Here is a 24,673-nt window from a genome sequence, read left to right as displayed (position 1 = left end):
ATTTTGTAATAATTGATTTGCTTTTTGTATATCATTAAAGAATATATATATACATATATACATATACACAGTGATGTTTACAAGAAAATGTTTCAAACAAAAGTTATTTATTTTTTTAAAAGGAACATTTTTTACATTTAAACTTTTGTTCTATCTCTAACGGTTTATAAGATTTTACAAGACCCGATTGACCTATGTTTCTCATTTACGAACTCGACCTCAGCTTGCTATCTCTTTTCGTTTTTGAGTAATCGTGGTGACAGACGGACAGACGACAGACAGACAGACAGACATACGGAAATAGACTAATTAGGTGATTCTATGAACACCTAAACCAAAATTTTTTTCGTAGCATCAATATTTTTAAGCGTTACAAACTTGGGACTAAACTTAATATACTATGTATATTTCATATACATGGTATAAAAAGGGTTAATTTCGCGAATGCGCAAAATCAGATTTAAGATCTCCAAACAACCACCTATTGAATGAATGAATATAAAAATCTAGTGTCAGAAACTTTTGGATCACCCCTCTTCGATTTTCGTAAATAGACTAGACTATAATGGTAATAAAACGATAATCCTTCCAATATATTAATACAATTAATTATTTTATACATGTAAAAATAAATATACATAATATAATATGTACCTATAATGATAATGATATCAATAATTATTCAATAACATATGAGACATATATAATAGTAACCTATGTTCCAAAAGTAATGTTCACGTAAGGCTTTTTTTTCGCTAACCAGTTATTGGAAAACTTTTGCTCCCCTACGTGAGTGATTCATTAGTCATTATTATTTTCGACTATTTATCCCGAAATATTTTTTTTCGCGAAAATAACTTATCTTTTCCTTAGTGCCTAATTATTAAATTGTCAATATTTAGGTGTAATAAAATGATCTTCACAATAATAGGAAATTAAAAAAACAATCGTCACTAATAGACCTACAATCTCTTGTATTGGTAAGCGCTTCACTAGTTGATTACGGTTGCGGTTTACGCGTAATTCATGCACCCATTTCAAACCAGAAACATATTTTTCATCTTTGTGTTAAATGTGAGAATAATAACGTGCTTTCTTTTGATAAATTTGAATACTTACTCAATGAAAACAACTTATCCATATTTTTATCTTATATATTATATCTAAAGCCTGTTATTTCCTGTCCACGCGACATCTTCCTGATTTCTTAATCAAACTTCATGTTATATTCTTTATTTTAAAAATTATTTTCCTGGCTACTGACGAAAAAAAGAATCATGGTCTAAAAATGTACCGCTTGTGCAAAAAACAGGATGGAGAAAAAAATATTAAGATTTGATTTTGTTCATTATGTAATTTCTATATCGTATCTGTAATTAAATTGCCTATAAATAAAAAGAAAGAAAATTATCACTTATTTATTATTTCTCTAGCCTGATTTTAACCACGGATACCGCACTGCGGATTTGCGCACAGGTCGACCTAGTAGTATATATTCTTTTTTTTTGCGTGAAAAATAAAATTGTTGAATCTACATTTTGTGACACCGGATCGATGTGTGTATAAATCGAGAACGATATTAATTATACTCAGTCCCAAATGTAAAAATTATGATCGTAATGTAGAGATTTATACACATATGCAGTTAGCTAATGGTATTGGCGGAACGATATAATTCGACAGTGAAAATCATTAGCAATAATAGTTAATATATATTTATTATGGATAATAAATAATTGATTTATGAAATTAATGACATAGATAACTTAAAATAATTAGTGATTACTTCTGTGTCAATGTGCTGCCTGTGATGATTATATTACCATTACACTATTGATAGGTAAATAATGATGCTCTAGCTATGCACCGAAATTGAGGATATTATTGGGGAAATCATACTGTGATAAACAGTTTCTGCCATAACTATTGTATTTTATAAAAATTAATTTTGTGTTAAATACTGTTAATGTTTTACAATATTTTAATTGGACTTACCTCGATTTTTGGTACCACGTTCACTGCGGATAAGAATTTCATGGTCGTCTTCCTCCCAAACTTCACCTTCAACTGATGCAATTGCAACCAGTAATATGGCCGCGATAAGAATTCCAAACCACCTCATTTTTACAATTCTGAAACAAAGACGAAAATTAATATTTTTTTAAAGAAAAGTGCTCCCTCATTTGGAAATTGTTTTGAAAAAACCATTTCAAAAGTTTTGTCTATATACAGAATGTCCAAAAATAACCGGATCAAACAGAAACTACGTAGTCATTACGAAATTCTTATACGAATTAAAAAAAGAATTCTCGACATTTATTTGGAGCAATTTGCATGGATACCTATGCTGAAATTTTAACCACATAATCTTTGAGTAAAAGTCTGCCTATACAAAAATTTTGAGCCTTTCAATCAAACATTGTTGTCATGCTCATACATCCTTAAACATTTAGAAACAAACAATAAATAAAATGGAACGTTTAACCATTGGAAATAAATTACGCTTCAAAAATTTTAATTTTAATTTATACTATTTACTTTCGTGTGTAATTAGATCAATATTAAGTTTTAATTACGACAAATAAATTATGCACAAATTACCAACATAACATATTTAGACATGTAGGTATATTCATATACTTATTTGGTAAAAACAAATTTTTAATTAAAATACTTATAAAGTATTCATATTTTCTAAATCCAATTCAAAAATGGTGAGTAGTTCAAATACAATATTTTTATTCTTTTCTTTTCCTTAGATTATTTTGAGGTAAGTAGTCTTGAAATGTTAGTTGATGGAAAAATGAAAAGTATCAATTATTTTAAATAAAACACTTTTAAAATTTAAGAAGGTTTTCCGGTGGCATCATATATAGAATGGTTCATAAAAATTGATACGATTTTCTTAAAAAAAAAAATAAAAATCAGCGGGTCCCAAAATAAGCAAAATATTTGAATCTTAGGCCGTTTGCGTGGAAAACTATTGAAAATAAAAAAATTAAAAACAAGATAGCTGGCAAACAATTTCAGGACTTAATATTAATAAAATTTAAGCAACTACAGTTTAAGTGCGATTTTTCGTATAAACTATGGTTGAATGGTGATTTATCAAATGTGAAAAGATAAATTTGATGGATTGATCGCCTAAATCATGAAGTTTAACATTCCATGGAATTTCCTGAAATATCAGGTTTCTGAAAACAAATCTTCGACCATTCACGCCTTGAGGGAGAAATTTCAGTTTTGTATCATCAAAATTCAGCTATGTTTATACAAAATGGTAAAGGATAATTTCGATAAAAAAAACTTATATATACCATCAAGAATTTTACCTGAAATGCTATAAATTTTACCGGATATGCTATTTTATTTAAAACCCTAGTGTGCAAACTTTATTAGTAAAAAGTTTATTAACTTTTAATTAAAAAACTATGTTTATCACCGATAACTTTTCTTTATTATCTCATTCATTCAAGATGGCTTAAGCATTATGTATCCCCATCCTGTTTAGCTCTTTCCGTTCCTGGCCTTCCGTGTTCTGACAGTCCTTCAACAAATGCTTTACACTTTCGTACTTAGCTCTTATTAATTGTGGAATCTCCAAAAGTGATCTGATTTTCATTGAAAAAGCATATAATTTCGGTACTATAGAAATCACTGCGTCTTATATCTTCTATCAGACACATGATATCATATTTTACTAAAATTTTTTGCCGAACGATTATTTTGATGCGTATTACTTTTAGCACCAATCTGTAAGTACAGCAAATTGGTAGGTATATTAAATATGTATAAACTTATATTTGTCTTAAACAAACTATATAGTAAGTATACTATAAACAAGTTTTGGTTATATTATGAAGTTATCTTACTTGAAAACTTTAACTCCAAGTTTTCTAGAAAATAACGTACTTTCCTTTCTCCTATATATATGTATACAACAAATACACAAACAAACTGACTATTTTAAACTAGATATACATTATATATCTGTACCTTTATACAAATAATAATATATGAGATATTTATATTAAAATATATTATGGAGTTACATAAATGGCTTTCTAAATAACCAACCCCATGAGAATGGATTACAAAATAGCAGTACCAAGAAATTTACTACTTTCTTGTGACTTGGAAAAAAAACAAAAAAAAAAAAAATCCCTTCAACTTTCCCATAAATTATATAAGTCAGAGCTCCACATACTTGGTATATTTAATAGCTTTTTCTATCTCAACAAATTATACCTCTTAACAAATTAAGTATTTTCATTTTAACAAATAGAAACGAAATTAATATATAGAAGCCGGGACTTCAATCCGGATCCTCTTCATATCCGGTCTAGGAAGTAGTCAACTCCGACACTCCACTTCAATATGAGTGACGCAATTTATATGGAATCTGTTTGTATCTTACTACATGTCACGCAGCTATGAAAGTGACACAAATTACATATTTTCATTATGAAACCGAATTTTTACATTTTTGTATAAAAACTGAAGAGACAACTTAATAATTTTAATTTTTGTATAATTTTATTTAATTAATTTCAATCATACAAAAATTTGATCCTAAAATAACATTTGCTACGAAAATTAAAATAATTAATTAATGATTATAATTAGTCGATTTAAAACCATATTCCGTGTGTTTGTATGATGTTTGTGAAAGGATGAAAATAAAAAATGACCGGTCGTCGTCGGTGATTTAGTTACAAGTAATAAATATGTGTGTGTGTGTGTGTGTGTGTATGTTTGTTTTTAATGGGGGTTGATATTGATACTTAGAGTTGTTGTCTAGACATACATAAAAGAATCAGTATTTGTATTGGTCAGTTTTATTTTTAGGTAGGTACAGTTAGATAGGTGGATAAAGTACACAGTGTATGGAAATAAAATATTGACGGCAGCGATTCACGGGTTTGGGGTCGGTTTGAAAAAGTTTCACAAAAATCAATTTTCGTTCGAAAGCAATCGAGGCTTTCGGGTTCCTTTATTTGATTTTAGAAATGACTACTTATTTGGTAAGGAATAACTTTCTTAGTAGCATTCTTCTGTCTTTTTTAAGAAGATACAGGATTCTTAGTAGAGGTAGAGACGTATTCTTATTTAAAACATTCATAGTAATCCACAACTAAAAGTCTACAGACGTTGGATTACTCCGAAGGCACACCACTTTTTGTGATTGGATAGCAATATCTATTTAATAATGTGGTCGAAAATTAGATTAAAAATGTCGTTCGGGGCTAAAGGTACAATATTATTTTCAATAAAGCCAATACTATAGGATTTTTAATTCAATTTATTTACCCCTTTAAAATAGAATAAATGAACTGAAGCTTAAAAATCTCACTGTACTTACACCCATGTGTACCTAGGTAAAACCGACACATATAAATCAATAATTCAGTGTGATATATATTCTTTATTTTCTTTATTTAATTTCTATGGGTACTGTTGTTTCCTGTTCATATATGAGTTTGTCGTCAATAAGTCAATAGTGAATACACATTTGTTTTCATCAAACGACAAATTTTTGCACAGATTTAAAGGGGGCGGAAATAAAATACTATTTTGAAAAGATAATAACAAATATTTTAAAATAATTAAATGAATATGTATCTTCCAATGTAATTAATATAAATAAATTTAATTCATGTCTTTGTTTGCATTTAATCTTTTGCCGAAAGTAAAATAAATCGATAAAACCATTCGTTTCTCTCTTTTCTGTTCTCTTCTGGTAAGATTATTTTCTAAAATGACGAGCAAAAGTTATGGATCAAAATAATCTTATAGATATTAAATAAAAGTATTAAAGAATATTAAATATTCTTTATGTGTTTCTGAAGCTTACAATCCAGAAGGAAGTCTATGTTTTCAATATCATAATATAATACCATTAGTCGTTGGTATATAAACTCAATATACGGATTGTTTAATTTACATCTTTGCATAGTACATCTCCCACGAGTATGAGAGAGTACACGGAGAGACATGTCAAGTAAATATTCCTAATGCGATCAGTGGAAATAACTATACTAGCAAAGCAATGGTTAAATTACAGCATAACTGCTGTAACTGTAATGCAACCTGTAATGTAACCATTACTTTGCTAGTATTAGGTGTTACAACTGATCGCATTAGGAATATTTACTTGGCATTTCTCTCTGTGTACATTAAGCAGTGTGTATAAGAAAGAGTTGTTACCGATACAGGCACACATGAGCAATAGAACCATCATACAGCTTTAAGTAAACCGGAGCTTCAACGCAGGCAAGAAAACATACACCTCTTTCTTATATACACTGCTTAATGTATGCATATGTACTCTTTCTCGTACTGGTGGGAGATGTTCTATGCAAAGATGTAAATTAAACAACCGGTATGGACTAACGTTAAGTGTCATCTTTCAAAATATTCAGTTAAGTTTTATGTTATGCATACCACATTAAATGTACATGTTAAAGATGGTAGATTACAAAAGCTATCAACGAAGAACAAACTATACCACAAACTAAAAACCATGCTTCTTCACTCTAACGATATTCAAAAAATAATCCATTACGTATTTATACAGAATGCTGTCAGTCGTATATGGTATTAATAATAATGGCAGCATTCATTTCCCCCTCCTTTCCAACGTTTGATGACATGCCAGCCATTTTGTGATATTTTGAAGTCTAACATTTGCTATACTACCATTCGTATGAGCATGTTTCAAATTTTGTTTGTGTTATTGAAGAATTTTTTAGGATTCTTTAGGTAAAATGTGTGATAATGTTTAATAAATTCGTCATTTTGAACAAAAATCACTTTTTTTGTCTCAGTAGAAGACAACTTAAGCTGCACAACTTAAAATTTCCAACTCACCAAAGTAAGTATTGGCTAATCAAGTAAAATTCCAGGTGACCAGAAGCAACAATTAAAACATTCAATTTTGAAGCGCTGCGACAAAGTGCTTTAAGAGTAAATCATTACTGTCCATTTCTAAAAATCATCCAGCCATCTGTTGAATCCCAATTATGACAGAAGATTTAAGTGTACATCTAAGTGAACATTTTGACAATTTATTTGATCAAATTTAGCAATTCCAGAGGTAGTTTTAGAGGTTTTTCTCCGTTCCCCTCAAAATGCTTTCGCAATTAATGAATGGCTCCTTACTCTCTCTTTCTATTTAATATATCTCGTAATGACTTTAAAGGCTTTGTAAATAAGGATTGACAGTAACTTCTCGCCTCTCGCTGACGTATTTTCAACACTACTGAAAAATTGATTCGCGTAACATGACAAATGCGCCTTCTTTTGTTTCTGATAAAATTAAGTACCAAAATATATAGTGGCCTTCGACCTATTAGATTTTATGATATCTATTGCAATGAATAACATTGTATTATACAGAACGTCTTCCCTGACACAATTTTTATTGTATATCCAACCATTTCCTACGCTACTACCATCAAGTACCCATAGTTTATACATGAAGTGTACACACACATTGTATACACATATAAATATAACTTTTCAAAATGTGAATGTAAAATTTATCATCGTACATCGTACAAGTTTCATGAAACTATTCGATTTTCATGTAACATTTCGTAATTTATGTAGGCATAAACCACAAGTATGTTGTGTGCACCCTTCTTTCTCCGTAAATTATGAATCTGTACAGACATGTATTTATGTATTAGACTTGGAGACACTAGCACAAAATTTCACCACTTGTTACAAATATGCTGATGCCAGGATGAATCACGTAATTATTGAAAGAAAATGATGGTCTCAGCGCAGATCGACGGGGTGGCGTAATCACAGCATGATTAAAACAACATGCATCAGGCTTAATTTTATTTGTTGCAAGCAAATTTTTTTATAAGAAACCATTTTTGGCCATACATTGAGGAGTGATATCTTTGCCGAGATATGGAGATACGACCAGCGCTGTTACAAGCGTTTACCTTTCAATGATCCCGTAGTTCAGCCACTTAAAAGTTGTCATACATGTAGCACTGGATTTGAAATTTTGGGTCTGTATCTCCAAATCTATTTATATGAATGCAAGTATTTTTGTATGCATGCGAGTATTTTAATTACATTGAAATTACACGATTTGAAATTATTTCATAGATATTCATAACATTTATTTATTTATTTATTTTTTACTAGAGGGAATGAATTATTTTTCCCTAGAAAATAAAGATTGACAATTTCTGAGTTTCATAATCCAATAGCAATTATAAGTGACCTCAAGTGCATGAGAGACCCTAGACTTAAAATGGTGAATTTTTTATATTTTTACGGCACTTTATCGGAAAAACTAAGGGTTAACAAATTTTCCCAATGGGCTACAATAGGAGACAAAAAATCTTTCTTTCTTTCAATTTCTGAATAATTTATTTTTAGAGCACATTTCAATTTTTTTGAGCACGTTTAACGTCTTAAAGCACGGGATAACCCAGTAGCAGGTACTTCATTTAATTTTAAATCACCCAGTTTCGAATCTTGCCAAATATTCCATTTCATTCCTAATTGTTAGTCAAATAAAAAATCTATAACATTTTACTTTTTAAAATTATTGGAACTACAAGCTTGGTTTATTTTTTTATTTAGGTAATAAGTTGGTACTTATTATTAATAATTATGCATAAATATATTTAGAATCAAATTTTAATAAAATCAATATATTCAGTTACTAATAACAACCAATTAATTGAAATTACCATAATTAATAAACATAGAAGTGCCATTGAAATGAGTATTATTTTACATTTAATATCGATATTATTAACATAATATTACCACAAACTATAAAACCTTAAAATTTATATGTTACGCAAATTTATTTGTATACCTACTACAGGTATCATGTACAAATTATCCCTCAAACCATGCAGGTGTATTATCTGGTGACCCGTATTTAGAGTTCACATAACCTTTTATATTGCATGGAATCGTTTAAACTGGAAATCGTTTAAAATATTAACTAGATTAGAAATTTTAAGTCCAAGCTTAAAAGGTTCTCTTTTGAACTTTGAACTTTCTTCTGACGACGACTAAAGGACAAGAACAAATCGTAGACATAGATTTTGACACTTAAAATAAAGGTAGACAATTCTTCGAGATTAAGGTATGACGCGCCTGCCTTTAACAAACAAGCTATAATCATGAAACCCAATGAAGTTAAGACCTATACCGAAGTAGTATCCGAATTATACTCCAAGCAATTTAAGAACAAATATGTATTGCTAAAAATCGTCCTATGCCAAATAAAGTGAAACAATAAATATGTAATATGCAAATGAAACACTTCAGACGAAACAAAAATGAAAGTTTCATTTTTGCATAGGTAATTTATTTATAGTATAAAACTCCTGCCGATGATCAAATAATGAATTTCTGGTAGATTACACTAGTAAATATACTAGAAGTATTGTTATACCATGCATATATGTAATATGCAAGGTATACTAAGTTTAGTCCCAAGTTTGTAACGCTTAAAAATATTGATGCTACGCACAAAATTTTGCTATAGGTGTTCATAGAATCACCTAATTAGTCCATTTCCGGTTGTCCATCCGTCTGTCCGTCCGTCTGTGGAGACGATAACTCAAAAACGAAAAAAGATATCGAGCTGAAATTTTTACAGCGTACTCAGGACGAAAAAAGTGAGGTCGAGTTCGTAAATGAGCATCATAGGTCAATTGCGTCTTGGGCCCGTAGGATCCATCTTGTAAACCGTTAGAGATAAAACAAAAGTTTAAGTGTGAAAAATGTTCCTTATCAAAAAACAAACAACTTTTGCTTGAAACATTTTTGCGTAAACATCACTGTTTACCCGTGAGGACGCCAATTAGGCGGACATTTTCTAGTATACTTGAATATCAGTTATCTATGTTTCACATGTACCTATGTATCTGTTATGTCATAAAGAAATCAACACTGACTATGCATGATATTTCAACAATTAACTTGTTTTTTGTTACATTTTATTTAAAGTGTATTACAAAATCGATATTTTTCTTACTGGAAATCCTCTATATCGACACCAATAATATTTATATAAATTTTAAACTTTTTATGGTTTTTCTTTAAAAGAACATATCGACAAAAGTCAAGTTTAGCAAAATTTAAAATGGTGTTTTGAATCCAACTTAGAGACCAACCCTATATAGTTTTAGTATAACATAACTTATTACGCAAAACATAATATTCATCAATAAATGCAAATTAGTAATTCGAACTAGGAAATACACATAACATGATGGACTCACTAAATTTAATTTGTATTCCACATAGGTTTATATATTATTTTTTGTATGTCTTCTATGGAATCTAGACACTATTTGAAAAAAAATTCCAATAATAGTGTTTTGTTTTTTTACAAAGACCGTTTTTCTTCAAATTGATTGAAAAAACACAATATTTTTGGTATCAGTTACTGTCTAAAATCGATGAAGATTCGATGAAATTTTTTTTAAATTCCATTATCAGTATTAAATCAATAGCTTTCATATCCTTTGGAGGAAATTCGCTTAAAATCCAGATCGGTGATTTCACACTGTTACATCTACCCCTCAAATTAAAAAACCACGATTGAACGGAGATATTAATAAAGCTACTTCTAATTTTCTTCTTTGAATATTTCTGCCACCCTAACGTATTTTATAAGTAAAGCTCCACACAAATAGATAGCGGAAAATAAAGTTGATATTTAATATTTGTAAGTTACATAGTTTAATTTAAAATTTGTTTAAACCATCGAATTATATCAAAAAACGAAATAACTTAATAAATAACAAGTGAAAACAAACAATTGACTGAGTTAACTGTAGAAATATCATGTATAACAGTGTTGATTACCCTGTCACATTACACAATCATACAAATATATCATATATAACTACAGTTATAGCAGTTATATATGTCATACATATATAACTCATATAGCCATAACATACTATACAATTTGCGCATAATTTGCGCAAATTGTAAATTGCGAAAAAATGTTTCAAACAAAAGTTGTTTATTTTTTTATAAGGAAAAATTTTTACATTAAATTTTTGTTCTATCCCTACGTGATGACCGACGGACAGACAGACAGACAGGCAAACAGACAAACAGACAACTGGAAATGGACTAATAAGAGAATTTATGAACACCTATACCAAAATTTTGTTCGTAGCATCAATATTTTTAAGCGTTACAAACTTGGGACGAAACTTAGTATACCTTGGTATATTTCTTTTACATGGTATAATAAATGCTACGCACGATTCCATAATAAATTCTAATAAAAATTAAATCTTATTCATTTAAAAGGAATCAAGTAGTTTAAATTTATATTGATTAGAGGGAAAAAAATAAATTTAAAAAACAGCCCTTCGTGATAAATAAATTGAGGGATGAATACTTCATTAATAAGAAAGAAAAATATTACAAATACTAGAGAAAATCCTTTTAGTATATAGGATGTTCTGAATAGTGTGGGCAACTCTCATAAAGATTTCACCTGCAGATAAGATAATTTCGTTAAATTAGACCGCAAACAAAGCAACTTTGAAGTTTACTTGATTTTTTCACGGATGAATTAGTTTTAACAAACGGCATTGGCGATATATACGATTGTATAGATTTAGTACTTTGTTTACTACAAAAAAATGCCAAGTTCGATTTACTGTCATTGCTTAATCGAAACGATATTTGCAATTTGAATCAAAGCAGTCTCAAGAGAACTAACTCCCAAGCGATGTTACATTTGACTAAGACTAGTTTAGATATACTTTGAGTTGTATACGGTACGAGATTTTTTGTGGATTTTACTATTTACTATGTCAGTACCATACTGGAGTATGGGTGTCAGATCCATACTGGTTAGTGATATCACAATACTTCTGGTGGATATCCCTATATTACTTTTGCCAACATAGATACTATGTGTATTTGTCTCTTTACCGTACCAGCATTGTACTAAAAGCCATACATTTCGTACCTAGTACTATTTCTGGTAGATTGTCCACACTATTCAGGACCACCTTATACATGTCTTTTCGTGAGGGGTTTCCACTACATGCAGAAGTAAATAAGTGTAAGAACATCTGCATTGAAGAAGAAAATGACTAAGTTTAGCTTTAAACATTTTTCCCTCCATTCACATGTTCAACGAGTTCTCTAGTATCAACATTTGATAGATAAAATTTATCAATATATGTATATGCAAAGAACGGTTATGTTAGAGGTAAGGGATGTTATATATTCACTTTTGGGTAGAAATATTTTGTTTTCACCTCGAATAAAGAAATTAAAAATTCAAATGTCTTTAGGATTTTAGGGATCTACTATTGATCTTACACGCTGAAACTTTAAGTCGTTTACCTAAATTAAATATCGAAAACTATGTTAGAAGATTTGAGATATTGTTTTAAACTAAAAATATCTCTTATTTAGGAATTAGAAAATAGAAAAGAGATATCATAAGCAGGCCGTTTAATATTTCGTACTTCAAGTGTTTTAAATTTCTTCCATTTGTTAGTGTTTTGCTAAAAAAATAAATTAATGTTATTAAGGAGATCCACGCAGCATCCTAATCGAACAATGTTCATAAAAAAATAATTCTTTCAAATTCATGCGAAACTTTAAAAAAGAATAAATAATTAAAAAATTATTAACACTTTATTGACTAAAATAAAAATACAATGGCATGTTTGACAACACTGCTTACTGCTAGAGTATTCTATGTTTTGTTCATAATCTCAAAATTATATTTGCTGGTAAACATGCCCCAAATAAAGCGGCATAATCGGCCAACAAATTATGGTAAATTTAAAAGACGTCTTATTAAAGCAAGTTTAAAAAGGAGATTCCACGCATTATACTGAAAGCAAAGAAAACGAGATATTCTAAAAAAACTGATTTTTACGACCTTCGACCTTCAATATCTATAGGACGCAACCACCTGATTATATGTGTCTTTGGACGCGATATTTGTACGATTTTAATAAAGGTTTGAACGGGATAAGCAGAGAATTCAACTGATTCCGTTAAATTCCGAGGTTGATCACTATTTTTTACTATGATGATCGGGTTATGACTCAAAAAATAATAATTTCTTTCTGTGTACTTAATTAGAAAGTTATTGATCAAGTCCAAGTGATATCCACCAGAACATAGTTTCAGATATTAGATTGATATAGGTTAGCTGAGAATAGTAGGAACGCAACTCGAATATGTACGTTACTACATATCCCATCATCATATATGTATATATATATAGCTGCTTTAAAACGTTTATGTAACCGTTTATCGATAGTTATAATAGCATTCATAAAATATTCATACTTGAATGCAAAATATATACCCCAAAGGATAAATCTCAACCCTCAAACATTTTACCTACAATGATGAACTGTTTATACACCATGTCTTATGTTTATAGAAAATGAATTGTAATCATTTTTTAAATTCGTTTATATGAAGCAAATTGAGTTGAATACAAATCATAAAAATTTTAATGGATTTTATCACTTTATGTGTTATATATTTTGGTTTATATAATTTAGTGGTTTTGTAAGAAAACATGAGTGGTATGTAATATTTATAGTAACGGTATCACAGTTAGTAACTTCTCAAAAAAGTTGATTTCAAGAAGGCTAAAGTTTAGACATTTCTTTCCTTATTGAAATGTAGACACCTACGAACAGTTGCGTTTACTAAGTTTAAAGATAAAAGAATTACTGATTTTCAAAACATTTTAAGCTAATGTTTACCCGACTGTCAAGGAGTGGCTATGTTTTCTACGCGTATCTTGTATGTATGCATACAAGATGATATGGTGCTGTCTGTGGCATCGTAGCACCTAAACGAATGAACCGATTTTAATTTTTTTGGTTTCATTTGAATGGCAATATAACGAAGAGTTAGCTTTGTTTCATGTGCGAGCTTAGAGTTTTGTACCCGAAAAAACTTAGGAATTGGCGATGATCTTCAAAATCGATTCAGTTTGGAAAAGGCATGGCATGTAATTTTTACATATAAATAATTACTATGGAAATGAATGGTCAAATAAACCTGCCTTAAATCATTTCGAAAAGTGAAATTGCAAAATAATTAGGTAATTCAAAACAATAATTCAAAAGAACAACGTTAAATCAAAAATTTTAATTTCATTAAAATATTTCCAAAAATTTGTCTCAAAAAGTGATAGCTCTCTAAGTATCCTTTTCATCTCATCTGATGTCCTTGACCATCACTTTGATATTGATTTAAGAAGGAGTGTCATAAGTTTAAAGTGTTTATCTTAGCGTCTGTGTGTTTCATAGTGGCATCGTATCCCCGACACGGTCGAACCGAGTTGATTGAGAATATTTTATAGCTAAGTTTCCAAAAATCGGTTTACAAGAATTAAATCGTTTCGAAAAATTTACCTAAAGATGCTGACTTATATTTGTGTACAATTGCATTCAGTCTTTGTTTAAGCTGGAACCCTTAAGCAAGAACTCAATATTAGTTACACAGCGTTTAAAATGCATTACAAAATGCCTACAAAACTCTACTTTCCTGAATATAATTTAAATCAACGTTAAATGCTACGATTTTAAAAATATCGTGTAGCTTCGAGCGATAAAATATGAAGAAAAAATTGTTTATCCAAAGTTTTACGTGATAAACACCATGTATAATATTCATACAGTATCATCTCTACTGTAGTAGCACACATCATAGCCGAAGAGAATCGAACCGCAACCTGCACCTTAACGTTCGTTATATATGAAAAACTATGTTTGGTGTGTGTAAATGTTAACGTTCGTTGCTTTTGTTACGAAACATTCGTATACGGGTAGGAGAAACTTGTCTAGGTCGACCGATGCCATTTTTAACCACCGAAAGGAGTGTTATTTCACCAGGGACATTCCAGGAAACTATGAAGACGGCGAGCTTGCCAGAAATGGCACAATGCTGCTGAACACAAGTATCAATAAGTATCTGGGAGTTCCATTGAATCATTTGCGACTCCTTTTTGGTATCACAACGGACCCTATGGTCAAAGTGTGTCCCACCCCAAGACAGCCACTCTAACCTAGCTTAACCTATAAGTTTGATCGCTATGTGTGTGTGTGTCTGACTGTGTGTGGCATCATAGCGCCTAAATGGATGAACCGATTGTTTTTGTTTTGTTTGAAAGAAAATTTAATGGAGAGTGTTCTTAGCTATGTCTCAAGTGCAAATTTAGAATTCCGTACCCCAAAAAATTGGCCGATGATCGGTCAATGATGATTTTTCCAAACTGAGCCAAATTGGCTCAATTTGGAAAAGGCTTTAAGGAAAAAAGTTGTGGACAAAAATCAACAGGATGGCAAGCCTTAACGACCTTCTCGAATACGTGTACATTATACTGTATGTCGTGTCGTGTAGAAGATATATATATCTCTTCTATTCACATTGTCAACGACAAACTAATAGACAAACTGCAAACATATTACTTTTATACAATAGTTTAAGGGTATTTTTAATTGAGATTTTTATATATCTAACTTTCATTTCTATTCATTCTTGTTGTTGTGGATGTATCATCAGTTCTAGGTTATAGATACGCCTGATTGTTGCAGGTGGCTATTGTCCTCGAATCTAAAAAATATTTTTATAATGTGAAACTTTTAATAATACTTATATTCGACACCTTTACTTTGGTAACGAAAGCATAAATATCTATATAAATAAGAATGGAAGCAGACTGATCAATCAACGCACAGCTGAAACCGCTCGGTCTAGAAGCCTGAAATTCTGTATACACGTTCCTTAGGTAACGTAAGAAAAAATCAAGGAAGTCGGGAAAAAAAATTTTGGTTTTGAGACTTTATGAAACTCAGTGGATAGGGTAATTTTGATCCAAAAAGTATAAAAATTAGGTTAACTTAATGATTGGATGCGGAGTTTCTGAGATATCGCAATATTTGGATCGATTTTAGTCCGTATCTCAAAAACTATTCAACCAGTCAACAAATGCACCCGATTTTTGTACTTTTTGTTTCAAAATTAGCTTATATACTGAGTTTTATCGAAATTGGAGATTTAAAAAATTTTCGATTTTTTGCAATTTTTTTAAATGAAAAAATCGAGAAAATAAAGAAAAAAAAATTTTTGTTTGGAATTTCATGAAACTCAGTGGATGGGATAATTTTGGTCCAAAAAGTATAAAAATCAGGTTAATTTAATAATTGGATGCAGAGTTTCTGAGATATCGCAATATTTGGATCGATTTTCGTCCGTATCCACCTTTGAAAAAATCGAGAAAATAATTTTTTTTTTTGAATTTGATGAAACTCAGTGAATGGGGTAATTTTGACCCAACAAGTATAAAAATCAGGTTAATTTAATGATTTTATCTATAGAAAAGGCAAAACTTAAAAAAAAAGTTAGAATTCCCCATAAAATTGTGAACAAAAGAGAGGATAAGTGAGAGCTATAACGTGAGAGCTATAACGTAATCTTTGTTTTAAAAAGAAGAAATTGTCCAGCAAAGCGGGTGGTTTCTGCTAGTGAATATATAGAGACAAAGGTTACTCTATCGGAAAATTTACGTGCTGTATATATATCATATGCCTAAATATCCACCATTTTCCCATACAACAGTATCATTATTATACCTACATATATCATTATTATTATTATTATCATTATTCTTTAGAATCAACAAACGAATTTTTAACGTCAACTATTATTATTTTTTTACTGTTCTATACCTACATTGTTGTATCTGTATTTTTATTCTTGTATTTTGTGATATTATACATTTCTTCGTCGTCAGTGTCTTTCATTGTTCAGCACAAACAATAATTCTAATTAATTTTTTTTTCGCAGTTAAAATTGTCATTTTATATAATAATGATAATAAAAGAAATAATAGTAATAATAAAAATAATAAAATGGTAACAAAAATGTAATAATTAATAATTTTCATAAATAATTTATGGGTAAGATATAGTACCAAGAGTCAAATGTACCTTTAGTCAGTCTAAAGTTTCTCCGAAAATATTGATATTTACATTGCAACATTTGTGTTGAAATAATCGTACTTTAAAGCGTAACAAATTCTGTTCGCGGTATGACTAGGGTAGCTGGTTCGATTCCCGCCGTTGCAAGAAAATTTTTTTATTTTTATTTTCTCACATTAACTAAAAACAAATTATATAAAAAGTATATTGTCATACTTTACCACAAAACTATAACTCCAAAATAGTTTAAATAAAATAAAATTCGAAAACAAAAACCCGACTCTATAATAAAATCGTGCTCTTAAAAGTATGAAAACAAGAGAATATTTTCATCTGAAATTATGATGATAAGTTAAATCTTCAGTACAGTCGGAGGACCTCTTTTCCGTCCAGTGGAAAACTTTTTAATCCTAAAGGTCCCCCGGCTGCAATGACGATTTTACTTATCATTATAATTTCAGATGAAAATATTTTCTTTTTTTTATACTTTTAAGAGCACGATTTTGTTAGAGAGTCGGGGTTTCAGTTTTCGAACTTTATTTTATTTACTTCTTTGTGCATTTTTATTTACCATTAAGAGCAACTTCCCGATATACCGCTACCTAGTTTACTTATTCTAAACTAATTATTTTTTTCAATTTAAAATTTAATATTTAAATTATTAAGTTTATTGTAAAAAAAAAAAATAAAAACTAAATAAAAAAATAATGATGTTAATAGTAAAACTTTTTGCGAAGTATTATAAAAAAATTATACTGACAAAATAATAACTAAACTATAGAGGTACTACCTATAAGTGTAGTGTACTAAGTGTACTTTATTTTATGCAAAACCTAAGTCTGTAGTACACAGTATACACAATATTTGAATAAAAGTTCTTTAATAGGAAAAGATTATTATTAAGTTGTAAATAGAGTTTTATTTTTTTTTTTTCAATCTAATGTTTTTCTTAAAACTAGCATGATTATATGTAGTTTGGATTATTTTTAAAAAGTTTCCATCTTTATATTTCGACATTAAATGAAAGATTAAAAAACGCCAAAACACTTACCGGCTCGTTTTTAGGGAGAATGAAAGAACAGTAATTAGTTTTTTAATACAGAGACGTTTTCATACCCAAACAGAAATTATGAGCATGGTTCATTACAAAAATGTCCTGTTTCAAGTATTACTATTTTCAAAAAACTCATTCTTAAAGTGGGTGAAAGTTTATATGAAACTAAGAAACTAAGTCATTTTTGAAGTTAGAAATGTAAAACATGATATGAGCTCATGGTTTGAGACAAAAGTTTATTAAATACGCTAAAAAAATTTGTTTTGGAATTTGATGAACCCAGTGGATGGGGTAATTTTGATCCAAAAAATATTAAAATCAGGTTAATTTAATGATTGGATGCAGAGTTTCTGAGATATCGCAATATTTGGATCGATTTTAATCCGTATCTCAAAAACTATTCGACCAGTCAACAAATGCACCCAATTTTTAAACTTTTTGGGTCAAAATTACCTTATAATCTGAGTTTTATCGAAATTGGAGATTAAAAAAAATTTTTTTGACACCTTTGAAAAAATCGAGAAAAACGCAAAAAACAAATTTTGTTTTTGAATTTGATAAAACTCGGTGGATCGGATAATTTTGATCCAAAAAGTATAAAAATCAGGTTAATTTAATGATTGAATGCAGAGTTTCTGAGATATCGCAATATTGGGATCGTTTTTAGCCCGTATCTCAAAAACTATTCGACCAGTCAACAAATGCACCCAATTTTTAAACTTTTTGGGTCAACGTACTGGGAATAAAATGAAAACACACGCTTGTTTTTTTTATTTTCGTTTCCAAAATACAATAGTGGAAATGTTCTTTTAAATCACGCTGTTTAAGAAAACAAGAAAGCTTTTATAAGTGAGGTACACGAAGAAATAAATTTATAAACAATATAATAATTTTGTTATAAATAAACATAAAATTAAAATTCTATGGTAGTTTAAACTTAAAAAACTTATTAATTTCATTTACAAAGTATCTTGTTTTAAAAAAACGAATCTTTTATTTACAAAGCAACTCTTTTTAAAAAAGGGACTTCAGTAAATCCCGAATGGTATTTTTTGGAACTGAAATCTATGAAATCTGAAAGCATGAAAACCAAAACTTGAAGTTAGGTATACATTTTACCATCAAATTTGATGCAATAAGCACGAAGGATACACTTAGGCTATAAAGCCCATTGTGATACCATATATGTGTTTTACCACCTTTTCCGCTGATAATTTCATTTATAAGTCATATAATGCCATACACTACAACAACCTATTACAACTATTAATTAAATTAATTTTTGTTGTGACGGTGCGAACGGAACTGATAACGCCTTAACCAACAAAGCTACTAGGCTTGACATAAATTTTATTAAAAATGAATCTAGATTTTATATTGGAATTGATTTGAATCATTTGAGAACGAAGGCCTCAAAGGTAATCAGCAAGGCAAAAAATAAAACTCAATATAAAAAACTGCTATATTGTTCTCATTCAATGATTAAAATTGTTTTTGACATTTTATATTTTATTTTGTCTTCTGACAAAAATTGATAAAACCCATTCACTCTCTAAAAACATCTAATTGAATTTCATTGAACACTTTTCACAATACGTCTGACATTTTCATTAGTTTATAACTAAAAGAATGACAAGTTATTTAAATATTCTTATTAGTACATGTTAAGAAATATATTTTGACATCATTGTCACTGCCATTAAATTTGCTATATAACTGTGGGAATGTTACCAAGGTCGGCCACATTTTTGACTTATCTGTTTTTGTTCCAAAAATAATTTCTTATTTAATCCAAGCAAATATGACTGATAAGGTTTTCTGCAGTTGGATTGAGATTAACCCGCTGACACGCTTTTATTAGCTTCATACGTATCTTTGCATGTTTGAATGTTAGCATGTAACGGAAACTTTGAACATGATTTTGACTTCCTTCAAAACGTTGAATTAACTCGAAATTAGGAATACTTATCAACGACCGACGGCAATACAATAATTAAATAAGTTTATTTGATTATCCTGATCAGAAGAACTAAAAGACGATCCCAGATCCATACATTGGGCCTTCTTCTACGTTATATGCAATGTCCTACAAAGTTATTTCCGCTAACCGAACTGTTTTGCCTTCTTTTGAGGCAGCAGAAGCTCGCAATATAGAGCGATCAATTCAAATTTCGTAACCAGAAAATCCGTTGTATCTTCTTACCTTTAAAAATATGAAGAAAAAAAAAACAATTTCTTCAAATTTCTAGATCAGAATACTGCCTTAACAACACTTCCCGTGATGATTCGTTGCTTATTCGTTGCCTTTCCCTTCAAAATGTGTTATTAAAAGGAAAAAGTATATTAACCTTAGGAAATCTACATCACATTTCGTAAAGGTGATTGAAATTTGAAAAATTCCGGTAGTTTTACCTAGCTAGCCTCGACATCTCTCTCCTACTAAAAACTATATACAATAAATGTTATGCTATACACCCGTCAGGCTGATAAAGATATTATTTATAATAAATATTCCCAAATTGAGAAAGTTATACACAAAGTGGTAGCACAGAATATACGCCAAAATTTTATAATTGTAGGAAAAGCAAACATACTCAGCTGTGAAAAAAATTGTGGAAAAATATGTATTCATTTTTACCGCAAGTATTTTTCCAACGAAACCGGTTAGTTTTGAAATCCTCCAGGTCGAATCGAATCAATTCTAGAACAGAATTAAATCCAAGAGAAAACTTGTGCACATGAACTAAAGTCCTTTTTCATTTGAATTACATAAGTAATTTTTAATATGAAAAAAGAGTTCTTTTTCATTGAACAAAGGAAGTTCTTTTTTCATCTAAGGATCAGAATGAGCAGAAAAGCATTTCATCCCAAAACATCTCATTAAAGTCTTATTAATTAAAACTAATTTGCATTTATTATTTATGCGAGGCTTTGGCTATTTTAATGCTTTGTGCAACTTAGCTCAGCAAAAACTAATAAAACCTAATAAACTCTGAATACTTAATTCTAATCATTTTATACGTCAACTTTCGCGAAAACTTTGAAAATATCTTGTTATCCTGGAACAAAATAAAGGGAAATTTATGTGTATGTAACTGGAATGTTTTGTATAACCTAAAAATGATATAAAGTATCAAATGTTGAAACTGTATATTTAAGACTATTTCGTTAAGAACTGTTCAGTTGCATTTAGTTTGAATCACTTGTACAATATTTTAAACATATATTCCTTATTAACTTTTCCATAAAAAAATGTGTTGAAATATATTTTACACGAGAGTATGAAGAAATTATGTTGAAACTTATAAAAGAAGAAAATTCCTCGAGCATTTTATTGAATACAATGTTGTTAATACTCGTTGCAAACTGCATGTAACAAAATGAAAATTTATGTAGTACCGAGAGTCATATGTGTGTACCTTGAATCTTTGTACTTTTTTCATAGACATTTCCATTGGCTGGGCAGCATTTCTATCGAAATCAGGGTATTTAATCAAAATGTAGGTTGGCTGAAGACTTATTGTTTATGTGGTTTTGTTTTCGAATAAACTAAAAATAAAATTTTCTTACGAATGAAGAATATAAAACTACAAGCTGGCAATTTCATGTTGTTTTATAAATTACTAGCTGGGAACTACCCGCTTTGCTGGGCAACATCCCCACTTGCACCCCTCCCTCCACATTTCCTTGCGTTGGATAACAGTTTTGTAATGTACACGTCATGCTCTTTTATTTGATACCCCACTTAGGTATATTTGTAAATATTCGATATTTCCTTCCCGCTTTCTCGCTACACCTTTCTACCTTCCGAAGGTTAAAAAAATTTCTAAATGTAATTTAAAACATTCTGACCAAGTTTTGAACTATTAAAAGCCATAATTGAAAAATATGAATTTTTTATTCATGAACACCCCCGCAACCCCCCTTGTTGGTGGAATTTCGTAAAATCCGTTCTTAGCTGACCTCTACTTGGCAAAAGGAATATTCCTCCCAAATTTCAAGTCTCTAGGTCTTATAGTTCCAGAGATATCGTGATGAGTGACTATCTATCTATCTATCTATCTATATCTATAGAAAGTCTCCTATATATTTATAGATAACGTAAATAATTGGTTATTAGTGATTAAGTTAGGTATTATATCGTAGGTCACTTATAAGCCTAACGTAAAATTGTGAGGAGCTAAAGTTTCACATATACAAAAAGTATTGTACCTTGAATCCAACAACATAATGTACCTTAAATACATGCTCATATATGTATGCGATAAATATTACAATTGTCATTTCTGTCTGATGAATTTTCAAGTATAGGTAAGCGTGGAATAAGTGGGAATAAAAGTCCCATTCACTCCGATAACAGTTGAAGCTTCTGAAGCACATTTTTACATAGATTTGATGATGCTGTTCCCTATAGTTAACTGTTACGACTACATGCTGTCGAGAGCGCCTTCAGGTATAATCGGTGAGATTGAGGCACATAATGGTGCTGTCATGATAGCAACGATGCTGTACCATGGTTCACACGTTTTTATAGATATTTTTTATACCCTGTATATATGAAATATATATCGAGGTATATTAAATTTTGTCCCAAGTTTGTAACGCTTAGAAATATTGATGATGCGAATCAAAATTTGGTTTAGGTGTTCATGAAATCACCAAATCAGCTCAATTCCGTTTGTCCGCCCGTCCGTTTCTCTCTGAGTACTACACCTTCCTGGGTACTACACCTTCCCTTGCTCTATTTTTACACCTAGAAATCTTGATTAAACTGTATAAAGTATTTATAATATTTTGGTATATGGTTACGATGCATTTTCACATTTCTTTGAGTGTACGAACCACTTACATCAATGGTAATATAGAGCTTGAGCTAGAAAGATTATTTAATTTTAAAAATGTTATTCAACTTCATGCATTTGTGTACTTTTATTGTGGCATTGTTATTATTTTTTAAGATCGTAGGTATATTAAGCGAATTTTAAAAGGATAAGGTAAGATACTTCCAATATCTTGGAGTCACTTTGGCCTATAACGGTAACTACATAAAAGTTAGTCAATCAAGGTATTCCGATAATATAATGTAGTTACAATTATTGCTATTTTTGGAGTCGGTGTCAGCCAAGTTAATGTAGCAAAATGTCTTGTCACAGTTGTTTCCTTAGCTGACACCGACTCCAAAAATAGCAGTAATTGTAATTACATTATATTATTGTAATAATTTGATTGACTTTTATTAATCTTATTACCTTGGCTGAAAAAAGTGCATGTATATATAGTTTCTAATCTACACATAAAATTAATGTTAATATTCATTATTTGTTCGGGTTCATAATCGAATGAACACCATGTTTGGAAATTTTGTTTTCAGCACTGTACAGATCTAAAAATATTTTCATCTATACAGATACAAGAAATAAATTTATTATAACAAAAACTGCACTATATAACGATAATATTTCTCAGTTACACAAATAACAATAATAAATCGATCATATAATATTATATTAGTTATTAAATCAACCCGTTCTAACGACTTTAAATGTGAACAAATTTGTTCTGTTCAAAATCGATTATATATTTTACAATATTTTCACACTTTTATGATTACTTTCAATAGAATCACGTTTTTATTTCAAACACCTACCCACATCTTATTTTATTGAAGAAGAAATATTATTACATAGAAAATAAAAAATATATATATATATATTATATATATATGTATACCATATTGATTAAAATCAATTTAGACTTACATAAGAAAAGTAAATAGATTTATGTGTGTTAAAAATGGAAAAAAATAAATAAAGATTAGTATCCAATATTAACACTAAACTTTATTGAAAATCCGTGGTTGGTTGCCCTTGCCGTAAGTTGTACTTGGATATGTCTAACTTAACAAGGTTTTATAGGGTTTATATGCAGCTGGTAGGATAAATTTAATTTAAAATTGAAGTGGTCAAAATATTCTATTAGTTAACAATTCATTCCTAAACTGTTATCTTTAGTTCGTTTTTGCACACCGTACCCACGTTCATGTTCCATAATGTTCTTTTACAAAATTGTTTAAATACACTCCTACATATCTATGAGTGATTTCTTCAACCGTTTCGCTTATTATCTGTTCAAAATGGTCTACATTTCTAAACGACCATTGACATTCGAACTTTCTCAATTTGTGAACACCCTAAACATTTGATGTCAAAAGTGAATAGTTTAATGTAAATATTTTTAAAAGGAGAGCTTTTTATAAAGAATAAATCTTTTTCGTAAACCTTCTAATAAAAATGTTTTCCATATGTAGCCAATTTAGCTAAACACCCTGTATATAAATTACAATCACGGAGCAACTAACTTATATAAAACTGCACAATGTCAGGCGAAAATTTAATTTTCCACTTGTTATCATTATCACCAGCATAAAATATTGATTTTTTTAGTGTTGAGCGAGAAAAAGACCAAGATCAAAACCAGACTGTATTTGGACTATCTTGGTTAAACGAATTTCATGTAATGGATTGAGCATTTTTATCTTACTTATTGGTTTTGGTCTTGCAAAACTTGTTTGGTCTTGCATATGCGTAAGAGCAAGATCAAAGTACAACACTAAGTATACTAGACAGAAGCA

The 24,673-nt window shown here is 29.7% G+C and overlaps 1 protein-coding gene across 6 annotated transcripts in view; it reads right to left on the bottom strand.

The window, feature by feature from the left end:
• Positions 1-24,673, bottom strand: part of LOC123294994 — a 203,696-nt gene that overhangs the window by 127,930 nt on the left and 51,093 nt on the right. For all 6 annotated transcript variants that reach the window (XM_044876183.1, XM_044876185.1, XM_044876186.1 and 3 more), the window contains exon 2: positions 1,996-2,132. In XM_044876183.1, coding sequence (XP_044732118.1) covers positions 1,996-2,122 — 127 coding nt within the window. In that variant the 5' untranslated portion in view covers positions 2,123-2,132. The remainder of the gene's footprint in view (positions 1-1,995; positions 2,133-24,673) is intronic.

The sequence above is a fragment of the Chrysoperla carnea genome, chromosome 3 (genome assembly GCF_905475395.1).
Source record: "Chrysoperla carnea chromosome 3, inChrCarn1.1, whole genome shotgun sequence".
Classification (NCBI taxonomy): domain Eukaryota; kingdom Metazoa; phylum Arthropoda; class Insecta; order Neuroptera; family Chrysopidae; genus Chrysoperla; species Chrysoperla carnea.
The sequence above is the reverse complement of the archived record's forward strand: the minus strand, read 5'-3'. Positions and strand labels throughout refer to the sequence as shown.